Source organism: Panthera leo, chromosome A2 (assembly GCF_018350215.1).
Source record: "Panthera leo isolate Ple1 chromosome A2, P.leo_Ple1_pat1.1, whole genome shotgun sequence".
Taxonomy (NCBI): domain Eukaryota; kingdom Metazoa; phylum Chordata; class Mammalia; order Carnivora; family Felidae; genus Panthera; species Panthera leo.
Genome location: NC_056680.1, coordinates 148,421,970 through 148,436,597, shown reverse-complemented (window position 1 = coordinate 148,436,597; position 14,628 = coordinate 148,421,970). Strand labels below are relative to the sequence as shown.

At 43.6% G+C, this 14,628-nt stretch overlaps 1 protein-coding gene across 3 annotated transcripts in view; it reads right to left on the bottom strand.

The window, feature by feature from the left end:
• Positions 1-10,107, bottom strand: part of LRGUK (leucine rich repeats and guanylate kinase domain containing) — a 108,754-nt gene extending 98,647 nt beyond the window's left edge. For 2 of the 3 annotated variants that reach the window (XM_042925164.1, XM_042925177.1), the window contains exons 1-2: positions 9,638-10,106; positions 2,296-2,403 (exon numbers count right to left, since the gene is read on the bottom strand). In XM_042925164.1, coding sequence (XP_042781098.1) covers positions 2,296-2,403; positions 9,638-9,934 — 405 coding nt within the window. In that variant the 5' untranslated portion in view covers positions 9,935-10,106. Of the gene's footprint in view, positions 1-2,295; positions 2,404-9,637 lie in introns of all 3 variants that reach the window. The other variant, XM_042925169.1, reaches the window with a different exon arrangement.
• Positions 10,108-14,628: the final 4,521 nt, after the last annotated feature.

Genomic DNA, 14,628 nt, shown 5'->3' with positions numbered 1-14,628 from the left:
TTAGTGGTATTAGCAAGAACAAATACAACATGAAAAGGCAAATTAAAGCAATGTCACATAGACCTTTAGAGCAGAGTTTTATTATTAAAAAACAGAAACAAAACCAAACCAAAAAAACACATCACGTAATAGCAGTAAGGCCAAAGCCTTTCTCTAGTAGAAGGCAGATGCCTGGAATTTAAATGAAATGCTAAAGAGATCTCCTGTGTAATCAGGAGATCATTAATGACATTATCACCTACACTTAGACAGGGTCCTCCTATTCAAAGCTCCTCCTTCACGGTGATCTCCTCTGTTCAAATAAAACTGAGATCCATAGGGCAGACTATTCCCAATTTGGAGATGAGGAATATGAGGGACAGACAGGGATGTAAATAATTTAAAATCACACAGCAAGTTAGCATCAAAGTAGCTGATCCAAGTCTCCTGAACCCTTCTCCAGGATTCTTTCCACAGAATCTTGCTTCTAGAGAACTTCAGGATGGAGTGGAGGGGAATGTGGTCCCTGGGAACAGACTCTTACTACTGGTTTATGTTGCAGTGTCAGAATCAGAAAAAGCCAGCCAGTGAAGTATCATGATAAGCAAGTTCTCTAATAGAATGATGATAAAAATGTTCAATGAAGGTGTAATAAATATGTACTGAAGGGGCGCCTGGGTGGCTTAGTCGGTTGAGCGTCCGACTTCGGCCCAGGTCATGGTCTCACGATTCGTGGGTTCGAGCCCCGCATAGGGCTCTGTGCTGACAGCTCAGAGCCTGGAGCCTGCTTTGGATTCTGTGTCTCCCTCTTTCTCTGCCTCTCCCCTACTTGTTCTCTCTCTCTCCCATGCTCTGTCTCTGAAAAATCAATAAAAACATTTTTAAAATTTTTTTTAAAAATATGTACTGAAAACCTACCAGGTACAAAGCATTGTGCACAATGAGAAATACAGTGCAATGGTGGAGTAGACCTATACGGTGCCCCTAAGAAACTCAGGACTTTGGGAGGAAAGCCTATGTACATAAGTAATAAGAAAAATTAGAAAATAACATGTAACCTAAGATATAAGGCGGGGGGGGAATCACTAAACCAGGAAACCCTAAAAAAGTGTATTCAGTAAGACAGGTTATGAAGGCAAAGTAATTCAACATGTAATATCTCAAATGTAAGGAGGTCAGCGGCAAAGTAAGTTAAGTGTCAGTCCATCTTGCTGAAATAAATTTCAAAGGATTGCTTTTTTTTTTTTTTTTTGGTAGATCAATTTAAGTCATAGCACTACGTACATAAGTAGAATACTGATTGAAATGGACTTGTATGGGGATATATTGGATGCTGGAATGATGTACCATCCCAATGCCTAACATAGGGCAATGCACATAGGATGCTCCCTGTAAGTTATTGCCTAACTGTCTGAGTCATCCACAAAATGTTATAAAGTGAAAAGAGTAAAAGATTACAGCCTTAATAGGCTGTCCTCGAAGGATAGGCAATAGAACCGGCACGGAAGAAACGAGCTTAACATTTCTTGGATAGTTTACTAGTTCAAATCCAAGACAGAACAAGATTGCGACTGTATATGCTTTGTTTGCCGTGAATTATATTTAGCCAAATTATGGTACAATAGCAAAATTTCAGTGTGCTTTTTTTCACCTATATGTCTGCATTTATTGTGTGGATCTCCAAGGAATATTTAATACTTTACAATATAAGGAAGCAAAAAGAGTTAAATTATTTCTCTCGGACTATAAAGAAACAAAAGCAAGAGTCTGTACTTTGCTCTTACAGCTTCTCTTATGATAAAAGTGCCAAGATTATGTGTTAGTATTGATATCTTGAAAATTGATGAATAACAGTATGTCTGGAAAGTGAGTTATAGCTCAAAGCTACTTGTTTCTTGATATGCTTAGGAGTGGGAGCGGAAAGTCAATACCAAAATACTTTGTTCCCTTGGTTTTAGATATTAATTTTAGTCCTGGCACTGATCAGAGAGAAAATTCTTAAAGAATTTTTGATTGGTTTCACAGAGTTAAATTCAACTTCTGGAAAGAAAGCATTGATTACTATAATATAGACTACTTAAGATAAAAGCAAGAGTCTAAAGGGAATGGAAACAAAGGAATTCAGGGCCTGATTACTGGATTGCCCAGGGCTCTTTGATGCCTAACATTACAGAAATAACTCTTCTTGTCAGTCTCCATCAAATGCAAGACTCTGAGATCTAGGGCCACCCCAAAAGCTATGAGTATCAGGAAAAATAGATATGGTCCAACCAGTATCAAGACGTAGCCAACCCATGGTGATCTTGTCATACTCACTGATAAAGTTAGATTGAGGTAGACCTGCTCAGTGCCAGAACCTGAGCGCCCCAACTGGTGAAGGGCGTTGGCCACCACCTCCTCTCTCAGGACCCCATCAAATTCCTCCTGCAAAAAAACCCACAGACAAACAAACACCAGAGAGGACAAAGGACTTCCATTAGAAAAGAAACAATCCACGTCCTTATAGGCAGCACTTACCTTGTATATTACATACTCAGGAGCTGACCCCTCCAAAATTTACCAGCCCTGAAGAAAATTCTGTGTTGAGGACACATACATAGGACATATAATTAAATAAATATCTATCTAATCCGTGCTTTCATTGCCACTGCATTTCCAGGCCATCACTTGCTTTAGGTATTCACAGTGAATGAACACAATGGCAGTGGAAGCGTCACCATTAGTGGTGACAGCTACATCGATTGCTTCTCTGTTCCAGGCACTAAGAGCTCTCAGTAAGCAACTCATTGAATCCTCTTGACAACCCTGAGGTAGGTACTCTTCGTTCCATTTTACAGATGAAGAAACTAAGGCTTCCAGGGGTTAACTTGCCTGAAACCACATAGCTAGTATATGACAGAAACTGAGGACAAACTTGAATCTGACTCCAGGGCAATTCCAACCACTGTACTAGACTGCTTGCCTACACCCAAAAGGATGGTTACATCCAAATTAAGGCAATTAAAAAAAAAATTTTTTTTTATGTTTATTTTTGAGAGAGAGAGAGAGAGGGAGCGCCAGCGCACGTGAGACACAGAATCCGAAACAGGTTCCAGGCTCTGCAGAGCCTGACTCAAGGCTCAAACCCAGGAGCTGTGAGATTATGACCTGAGCCGAAGTTGGATGCTTAACCAACTGAGCCACCCAGGCGCCCCAAGGCAATTACTCTTCTAAATCTGGTATTCTTGCTGGAAAAAATAGGTTCTTGATTTGCTTTCTATTAGCCAATTTTGCCAGATTCATACAATTTACAAGATTTATTCAAAGGATAATAATCATTTCCATAAGGAGGTTGGCCCTTGGTCCATAGAAAGCCATGAACCAGTGGTGACTCCACATGCCCTCTCCCCCGCACCCCCCCCCAAAAGAAAACAAACAGAAGAGACAACAGGTAGATCAGTACTATGTTTGAACTGACTTCGACTCTACAATGACCAACACTTTAACACTAACACCAGCATGAGGACACAAAATCCAGTAATCCCATCAATCACACCAAGATAACTAACCATGACCAGCATGGGGACCATGATGGCAAAACACCCTTTCCAGCTCTGTACTCATTCAGGAATCAACAATGATGCTCAGGCCGCTGGTACTGAGGATGCAAGTACATAGGTGTATGCTACTAAAAAGAGGTTCTCCCCTGCCCCCAGCCCATTTCCACTAGCCCAGAGGAGCAAATATCGCTCATATGAAGATAGGGCACAGGCTTTGGGGCTGGGCAGGCTTGGCTTGAACGCCAGATCTGCCATTTTGAATTTACAACTTTGCCCATATTCTTCATCTATAAATAGGAAATTTTATTACCTTCTCTCAATGTTTTAGGGAAAATGAAAAAAAAAAAAAATAGTGCATATAAAGCTCTTAGTGCCTTGCCTAGAACTGTAGAAGTGTTCCCAATAAATGAGTTGTTTCTACTAATTGATGAAGTTAGAAATTCCACATCTTCATGTTTCATTCTTCCTTACCCATCAACCTGTTTACAAATGGAGGAAAGACACTCACTTTTCTTTTTTTTTTATTTAAATTTTAGATAGTTAACATACCGTGCAATAGTCGTTTCAGGAGAATTCAGTGATTCATCACTTGCATATAACACCCAGTGCTCGTCACAACAGACACTCACTTTTCTAAATAAAGTTCTAACTTCTTATATAAACCCTGAGTAGGATTAGAGGTGGGGGTGTTACCTTCCCTCCAAAACTTTCCATCTAAACCTCTTATGTTTACCTGACCCACCCCTCTTTTTCCTGGATGTGAAAAGATATTATACCTCTGACTGATAGGAGGTAAATGTCTGTTTTTCAACATAGCCACTGATACGGAGACTGGCCACACCGTCAGCATGTTCCCAGATTCCCATAGCAAGCCTCCCCATGGCAACCCCCTCACACCTTCTTTGAGGTTCCTGCCATTTATCAGTATCACACCTTTCCCTTCTGATCTTGGGTCATTTTCAGACCTTTACAAGCCCTACCTTTATCTTGGATGGCTTCAGAATGCCTGAGGATGGCCATTCACCCCTACTACTCCCAAGCACATGCACGTACACATGTTTCTTTCTCAGCTCCAGGCACTTTAAATGATCTCTACTCAAGTTCCGCCACTCACTCCCATGGCCATGCCCTGGACTGGGCCATACCCAGTTAGTCATCATGCTAAACTGTTCCACCTTAGAAACCTCAGACCCTAGTATCCTACTCTGTGATCCTACAACTACCTGTCCTTCCACCTTTCCAACACCCACTCCCCCTGTTCTGTGAGGATGTCAAGATCTCCAGTTTGTTCCTCTTTCCCTTTCTGAGTCTATCTGTCCCCTCCTCCTCCCTTCTCTACTTGGTATGCCATGGGCAATTTCAGTGTCTCTCTACCCTCAAGTCTCTGACTGCTTGTCCCTTGACTGAAACTACCATGTACACGCCCAAACCTGAATCAAGTTCACAATCAACTACTGTGCTGAGGCGGGACGGTGTCATGTTCATCATTCATTTGGGATAAAAATCTTTATAGCAGGCCAGGCACATGCCAGCCAGGATGCTGGGCTCAGTGGACAGAATTATGAATAAGACATAGTGCCTATCCTTAAGGGATTTACAATTCAATCTGGGAGCCAGACAAGTACACAAGCAATTTCAATAGTTTGATAAATATTACAATACAAGTGAGCAGGGTGCTTTGACTATAAGCAGGGCATCCATTTTATGTCAGTTCTAGTGGGGATTAGGAGGTTAGCAAAGGCTAGCTGGGGGAGAAAGCAATGAGGTTGAGACCCAAGTAACTGAGTTGTTCTGGCGAAGGGGAAGAAAGGGCAGGAAGGAGGACCAGGAAGGGTACTGCAGGCAAAAGGGGCAACGTGTACAAAATTCCAAAGGCAAAGGTGTGCATGGCCCACTGGGGAAACGACGAGCAGCTCAAAACAGCTGAAGCATAAAGTGGGAGGGGGAATACAGTGCATGGTAGCTGGTGGGCGCTCAAACATGGCTAAGTGAATTCATAAACCTCTCCTGCCTTTGAGCTGAGTGGGCTGGGAGAGGCCTCACAACCATGCATGCTGGTACCACTGCAGAGTCAACTCTTAGCTTGGCCTGGTGCTGTTCCAGTCCTCTGCTCTGTATCAGCTGCCTTCTACCTCTGACCTTGGCTACCGAGTCTTCATCCATTCCTCCAGCCTTCAGGTGCCTCTACTCCTTAGTCCTTGCTCTCAGCAGGTGCACTTCTCCGTTTCCAAGGCAAAGCAGAAGCAGTCAGGCATCAACCCCCTCAGCGTTCTGCACCTGTTCCTGGGCAGTGTTCTGCCCTTCACTGGGGTCTCAGAGGCAGACTGCTTTCTTGTCCACACTCAGGGCCCCCGCCTCCTGTTTCCTCAGGGACCTGGCTCAGGAACCAGCCACTTACCTGGGCCCGGGCCCTGTCACTTCTCCAGCTGTACAAGTCTGTGAGTCTCTTCAATCCTACACACTGCTTTAGCTACAGTTTCCCTAAATAACCAAGCTAGAGCAGAATTGCTTTTTCATCCTTTAGTGCCCCCTTGCTCACCCCCCTGTCACTCTTCAACTCCCTTCAGTTGGGCTTCTGCCTTCACATTACAAAACCACATGAGCCAAGGTCTCCAACTGCCCTCAAATGGGCAAAGCCAATGAGCATTTGTTAGACCCCTTCCCACTTAACCTACTGGCGGCACAACTCATTTCCATGGTCTTGAGACTCTTTCTTGCCTTGGTTTCCCATCACACAGCTCTTCTCTTCTTCTTCTCCTTCTCCTTCTCTTACCATTTCTTTCCAGCTTCCTTCCCTGATTCCTCTTCATCTGCTGGCGACTTAAATACCTATACCCCCTGGGGGTCTTCCCTTGGCCCTCATCTCCTCTTTCTAGATGGCCTCACAGACTCCAGTGCTGAGTATCTCAGGCCTCCTAGGCTTAGGCCCCCTCCCCTGATTTCCAGACTCATGTGATGCATAAAACCAACCCATTCATGCACAGCTGTACCTGTCCCCATTTCCTATTGTGGTCAGTGGCCTTAACACACCCCCAGACCATGCCATAGACCTAACAGTCATCCTAGACTCACAATATTTAATAACTTAAGTATTTTAAATGTCTTCATTTTAAGCTCCCTTTCCATCCCCACTCCCACTGCTTTGATCCAGACTCTTGTTTCTCCTCCATAGACATTGCTAGAGCCTTCTCATTGACATCCCTGTCTCCAGTCCTACCATCAGGGCAGTTCTAATCAATCTAATCTAATCTAATCAGGGAGGCTCCTCTCTGCTCAGACACCCAAGTCTACAGTCTGTAAAACAGCATAAAACCCTCCACAATCTGACCCCCACCTCAGCTGCTCTCACCTGTAAATCATCAGTAGGAACAGCTGCCATCTTCCTGCCCACACAACCCCATCCACCAGGACAAGGGTCTGCTTCCCTCAAAGTCTCCCATGATCCCTGCCATCCAGGTGTCATCTGTACACAGCTCTGTGGATAACGCTTGAGATGCTGAAGAGCTGTGACTTACATTCTTATCTGACCTTGAGAGGAGGGACCACGAATGTCCTCAATTATGTTCTCATCTTCTGTCTTTACTATTGCTATTATGCATTACCTCTATAATTTTTAGGAACCTACTCTTCATCAGACACTGTATCAAGAGTTTTAACAGACTTTCTTATTCAATTTGCTATTTATAACTGCCCCATGAGTAGGTATCATTTACCCACAGTTACTAGCAGAGTGCTTTCGATGCATCAGACACCTATCGTGGGCCCAGATGCTTCTGCCCTATATAGTCAAAGTGTGCTTCCTACGTAGCAATCTTTCAGTGAATGTGTGTTCAAAGTCAGCTAAATTAACCAAATCACTTAATGAGCTATACTTAGCAGATAAAAAACATGTGCATTATGACTTGTATCAGTAACAGTAAAAATAATGTATTTTTAAGTATTTACACACATAGGTTCTTGTTTAATTCTCACATCTCCTGTGAGGTAGGTATTATTAGAATTCCCAGATTACAGATGAGACATAGAGGTGAAATAAATTGCTCAAAATCTCAAAACCAACCGAAGGCTGTACATAAATCTTTGACTGCAAAGGCAGTGTTCTGAACAGTCTGTCTGTGCTACCTCCTTACCTCCTTAAGTTCACCAGGGCTCCGGAGACTAATCACATTATAGGCACTCAAGAACCACTGGGACCATCACAGCATTATAAACCTTAACCAGGCTAGCAGATGGACATAAATCTCTGAACATGAAAGTCTAAATCTTTGCTTTTATAAGCTTTCAGTTTATTCGGCATATTAAAACTTATTCAATACCATAAAATGCTAAAGCAGGATGTCAGAACACAAAATAAATATTAATACTTAGAATATGAGTGGAGGAAATAATAAACTTTTCCACACACAGCCTACAAACCAGGAATAACTAGTTCAAGTCAACCCCCACTATGGTTTGTTAATGGCATACTGAAGACAGATTAACACCGGCACTAATGAACCCCACAGCCCAAGAGCATGCGTTAATTAGAATAATAAAGTAAACCGGTGATTCACCTGCGAATTCCTTTGGGGGAAGCTGGTAGAAACCATGCAAACATCTCAAAGTTGTAAAAACACTGCTACAGTTTTGCAATAGACACGGTGAAGGGTAGCGAAGTACATCACCAAAGGATGAATAAAATAAGAAATAATTTTCTATTGCCCACTTTAAGAAAAACTAATTGTGTAACAAGCCCATATAGGTGGAGGTAGAAGAAGAGGAGAGTCTAAATGGGAGGTAAGGGCAGGAAAATGAGCCAAATGTTGAAAGTGGGCAAAAGGATGTTACAAAAGAAGGGAACCTAAGTAGGAAAAGAGTGCAGTTCATTAATGGTAGGACTGGAATAACACGGGACCGCGCAAATTACAGAGGCGTGAATAGGAAGAAAGAGGACAAATGAGGAAAGGAGTCTGTGAAAGAGAACAGGAATAACAAAGAAATACATGCTAAGAAAATGGGCAAAGATGAGAAGTGGTGAAGCCAGAATGTCACATAATGTCACAGGGGATACTGGGAACATTCTATTTCTCTGTAGTCTATCTACTTTGGAAAAGAATTTGGAACAGTTTATACTATGAAGGAAGAGGAAAGGGGAGAGGAAAAACCTAAAAAAAAAAAAAAAAACTATTAAAATTAAGAAAAATACTGATTCTGAGTTTCCTGGCAGCCAAGACAAAGAGGAAAATCCAATCGTTTATTCAAAGCAAGCCAATCAATGTGTGTTTTTGAAGGAAAGCAAACAATGTCTTAGAGACCAAGGGAAGGAAGTGATAAGAGGTAGAAAGGGACCAACTCCCCACTCCTCCCACCCCTGCAAAAAACCCCAAAACCTAGGCCAGGGGGTAAAAAAGGAAGAGGATGATGATGAGTGTAGGAAAGAAGTAGAATTGGGTAATGTTTAGAAAAGGTATTGTAGAAAAGAGAGAATTTATATTAAGGTGAAGGCAATTAATGTGAACGTCAGGCAATACAGATGGGAATTTAAGAAACATTCCCCACCTGTGAAAATACTACCACAGTGAGCCAGCTGCTCGAACATTCTAAGGGTCTTTCTCTGGTGGGTGGACGGGTGGGTGTGTGGGTGTGCGTGTCTTGCATAATGCATTATATACCCCTGGCAGAAGCAATACATTAAACTTCTAAGTCACTTAATGTTTGAGTTCGCGCTTATCAGATTACATCACGAGAGTAATTTTTTGTTTCCTCGAGGAAGGAGGATGAAGGGACTGCAAGCTGGAGAGTGTTGGAGCACTTCACAAAAATCACAGAAAAGGGTGTAGGGGATGCCAAAGACGAACTCTGCCTCTTCACCATACTGTCGAAGCACAACTTTTAAAAGCTAAATGTAGAACTCCCATACAAATAGGTGGAAACTGTTTCATGAGGACGCTGTGTAACTTGACTCTTAAGAAACCAAAGGTGTTACTGAGAAATAAAGGAGACGCGGGGAAATATTCCAGGCCAAGGGTGAGGAGGGAAGAAAGGGGCGGGAGCCTAGGCGCGGGACATTGCCGCCTGAGTAGCAGGGCCGGACGCCCGGAGAAGGGAGCGAGCGGGGGAGGGGAGGGGGGAAGGCACACCTCCAAATTCGGCATCTCGGACTCTGAGGACTCCTCGGATTCCACTTCGCCCTCGCCCTCGTCCCCGCAGTCCTGTCCGTCCGCGTCCGACTCCACAGAGCGGTGAACGAGCTGCGGGAGCAGGTAGGAGGAGGCTCTGTGGAAAGTACCTTTCCGTCTCTGCCCCATGGGGGAAGAAGACCAGCAAGACTGACGCTCTTTTTCTGAGCGCGACAGTATCGACTGGGCTCCACGTCGTGAACTACCCTGGAGAGAGGAAGGCATCGGCCACTGGGGATCGCTCCCGGCGGTCGCCATCTTGTTTACCGCGTTGCCTAGGAGACTGCCGCCAGGGGAGGAGGAGCCGCAAGGGATTCTGGGCTGTCATCTCCCGCTCCTCCGCGCGTCCTCGCTTAAGGTCTGCGCCGTCCCTGGAGCTTGACTTTTTCTTTGGTTTTTGTTTAGTTCGTTCGGTCGCTGGCTTTGTTTCTTTTTGCTTGTCTTTCTCATTTTCACCTTTTTTCTCCGCACCCCTTTGGCCTCCAGTTGTTTTCTCCTGGCCTGGTGGCCCCTCTTAGAGAATTTTCATCCCTCCCTAAGATCACCTGTGAGCCTCCTTCCCGCACCTGCCTCATTCACAAAGGCTCTTTCCGCGGAGTGGTACTTTGAAAGTGTTAGTCTGATGCTCTCTGTTGGAAAGCTAATTAACACTGAAATTTTACTCTATGCGGACCGCGGTGTTAGGAGACGAGGTCGTGCATAAATGAAATACAAGACATGGTTCCTGTCCTTCTTACTTAATTGCGGGTAATAAAGAGAAACTACCAGACGAGGACTGAGGGCTGATCTGCAATTAATTTACATTACCCGCCCCTCTTCCCCCAAATGATAAGCCATGTCCTTGGGGAGAAACACGGGTTATGGTCTAACAATCCAAAGAAGAAAAAAACGATTGTCAAATTGACACTGTATCTGAAAGCCTCTGAAAAGCTATTAACATCCCATAAATAATTGTATTAGTCAAGTGACCTGCATTGGTAATTATTTTTATCTTGTTGCATAGGTTCCCTGTGCAGTTTCATAAAATACTCTTGCAAGATTACAAAGCATGATTTTATGCTAGTGTGATTTTATGTGACCCAAATCCCATAGCCTTGAGCTCCACAAAGTAGACACTCTATGGAAAAGCAGAATAAAAATTATAGTAACTATTATTGCCATAGCGATGACAATAGAAATCCTTGCAGGGAAGTCGCCCTCATCTTCCTGGCCTTACAGGGCCTTTTCTCCATGCTTCAGTGAAAGCAGTTGCAAATACAAAATGATCCTGTCAATGGCTGTCAGGGGAGAAGGAGAAAAAATCCTTATGGACACCATCCATTGACTATTATCTTTCTCAGTGCTTGAGGGACCGTTAAAACTGACATAAAGCTTTCAGAATTACCTTCCTTCATTATCTTGCTAGTCATAAATGTAAAGGCCACAATGAAAGTATCTCTTTTTGCTTGGCTCATCTCGCTGCTTGCTTATTTCTTTTTCCAGGGGGTAGAGACTCCTCCAAGGGATTTTTTCTTCACTGTCACCTCCGCAGGACCTGGCTCTAGATAACTGACATAGGGAAGAAGGGGGCAGAAAGTATAAAAATGGAAACCCAGTGTAGTTTTGGTTTCTTAAAATAACTTTTTTTTAAAAAATTTTTTTTCAACGTTTATTTATTTTTGGGACAGAGAAAGACAGAGCATGAACGGGGGAGGGACAGAGAGAGAGGGAGACACAGAATCGGAAACAGGCTCCAGGCTCTGAGCCATCAGCCCAGAGCCTGATGCGGGGCTCGAACTCACGGATCGTGGGATCGTGAGATCGTGACCTGGCTGAAGTCGGACGCTTAACCAACTGCGCCACCCAGGCGCCCCTTAAAATAACTTAATCAGCATTTCTAGCAAAGCAAGATTTGCCAGTGTTAATCTATTGAGGACAATGCCTTAAGACAGAGTTAGGACGTGTCAAAGAATAATTTTCAAAAAACATGATTCTCATACAAAAAACTGAATGAAACACCGGAAAGATTTTATTCAACTCATTAAGTAATGAGAAAACCAGTATGATGGTTACAGGGTATTCAGAATAGACAAAGAAAGGCATTCTGAAATAAGTTCACTAAGTTAAAGGGGGAAAAAAAACTGGTTAATGCCCTGCAGGATATAAGACTATACCTTTGGAATCAGGTATTCCTTTTTTTTTTTATTTTTTTTTTATTTTTTTATTTATTTTTGGGACAGAGAGAGACAGAGCATGAACGGGGGAGGGGCAGAGAGAGAGGGAGACACAGAATCGGAAACAGGCTCCAGGCTCCGAGCCATCAGCCCAGAGCCTGACGCGGGGCTCGAACTCACAGACCGCGAGATCGTGACCTGGCTGAAGTCGGACGCTTAACCGACTGCGCCACCCAGGCGCCCCTGGAATCAGGTATTTCTAAGTGCTTTCTTTTCACCTTCACATTTACCCTATGTCTATCCCCATTTGACAGATGAGGTAACTGAGGCCCAGAGAAGTTAAGTGACTGGCCCAAATTCAAGTGGTGGTGCTAAGATCCAAACCCAGAATGTTCAATTACCATTAGTGCAGATGGATAATGTGAGTCAAGGTAAAGGGACACAAGGGGTGTCAGAAGCATCAGTTAATGTTCTTAAGGATAAATAAAAGAATTCACTCGAATGACCCTTTCATATATAATCATAGCATGTCAGAACTAAAAATAATTTAAAAGCTTATCTTACTGAATTTTCCCTTTTATAGAAGAAGGAATTGATGGTCCACCAGAGACAAAAACTTGCCCCAAATCACCTGACTTGTTAGCAGCTGAGCAGGAATTTGGACTTCTCGTTGAGTTTGGACTTCTCGTTGCTCAATCTTTGCTCTTGCTACTTCACCAAAATGCTCCCTAAGCTGGAATTGTATGAAAAGAATCCCTACTTTGGGATTCTGGGCATCAAAAAAGAAGGCATGGGGCGCCTGGGTGGCTCAGTCGGTTAAGCATCCGACTTCAGCTCAGGTCACGATCTTGCGGTCTGTGAGTTCGAGCCCCGCGTCGGGCTCTGGGCTGATGGCTCAGAGCCTGGAGCCTGCTTCCGATTCTGTGTCTCCTTCTCTCTCTGCCCCTCCCCCGTTCATGCTCTGTCTCTCTCTGTCTCAAAAATAAATAAAAAACGTTAAAAAAATTAAAAAAAAAAAAGAAGGCATTATCTCTATAAAAGTTGTGTTACCAGGTAGAGAAGACAGAATTAGGCAGAGGGAGAAGAGGTGAGGGCAGGGAGTATTTTGTCTAATCTCTTACTAGCATAAAACATCAGTAATTGCTTCCATTTTTGCAGGGCTCACGGTAAACGAGGCCTATGCTCCGTGCTATACATATCTCAGTTTATTATTCCAATTGCTCTCTGGAATAGGAATAGATACCCCCATTTTACAAGGGGAAGAATGATGCTCCAAAACGCCAAGCAAATTGCACAGTCACATGGCTTGTGTCTACACCAAGATTCCAACTCAAGTCTTACTGGATCCCAAGCCTCTGATCTTAACCATTAGTACTCTGCCTTCTCGGAAGTATGAATTAGTTTCTCAGGAAGTAATTGTCAGGCACAGAGAGCCTGGCCTTGGTGAGATACTGAAAATTTTAGTGCATGCGCATACGCGTGTGTGTTGGGGGCCAGGCAGGAAGACCCTAGGGTTCTGGGACCAGGGAAGTAGAGTGGGGTGGGCAGGAAATGGGATATAATAATCCAGGAGAGGAGGGTCTTCTGTGATAGCCCTGGATCCTTTCCACTGTGGATGAGAGGAAGGAGAAAGTGGAATAGTATCACCATGGTGCTGAACGGCACCTCTCTTGAGGACATACAGAATAGGCTACTGGGAGGGCAGAATCAAAGCGGTCAAGAGCTGCAGTCTGAAAGAAGGTGCTAATTAGAGCTTTAGCTACTAGGTAGCTTTGCCCCAATAATATTATTTACCCTTACTCTTAACTTTTCTGTGTGGAACAGGGGTCTCCCCCAGTCTGGAGCCAGCATGCTAACGTAATTGACAATGGGAAGAAAAGGCAGGGACAGACTCTCTGTTTCCTGTATTTAGGGAGAGTACATTCCCAGGAGTACAGATGTCAGACAAAGCAAGGAATGTGTGCCTCTATCCCCTTCATGTACCCAATTTTGCACCCCCTTCCCAATTTTGTGTGACGAAAAACAGGCTGGACAGTGCTCCTCAGGAATCTGAGATGGCAGCACCTTGAACTCATGGTGCTTTTTATGGAATACTTAAATTTTTACAGAATATCATGAAATGGGAGGATAGGCCATAGGAGGCACCATTGCTATGACAATAACAATGAAAACATAAGCACAACGAATGTTTATGAGTACTTACTATGTGCCAGGTATCCTTATAAGTGCTTTATATATATTAACTCATTAAATCCCTGTAAGGACCTTACAAAGTAGAGATTAATATTATCCCCATATTGTAGATGAGTAATATAGGCTAGAGAGGTTATAACTCACTCAACCTACTTTGTCACACAGTTGCAAAGCTACGACTCCAAAGGACACAGCTTGGTTTCCCAGCCCACATCCTTAATCAAAACACTATACTTCCATTCAACCACTTTAGTAAAAGCTTGTGGGGATGTTATGGATTGAATTTTTGTGCCCTCCCCTTCCCCCACCCAAATTCAAATGTTGAAATCTAATCTCCAATGTGATGGTATAAGGAGGTGCGGGGTCTCAGAGGTGATTAGGTCATAAAAGTGGAGTTCTCTTGAATGGGATTACAAGAGGCCAGAGAGCTAGCTTCCACTGTCTGCCCTCTGAGGGTTCAAGGGGAAGGTGGCAGTCTGCAAGCTGGAAGGTCCTCACCAGAACCTGAACGTGGCACTGTGGGCATCAAGATAAAAGGCATTATCTCTATAAAAGTTATGTTACCAGGTAAAGAAGACAGAATTAGGTAGAGGGAGAAGAGGCAAG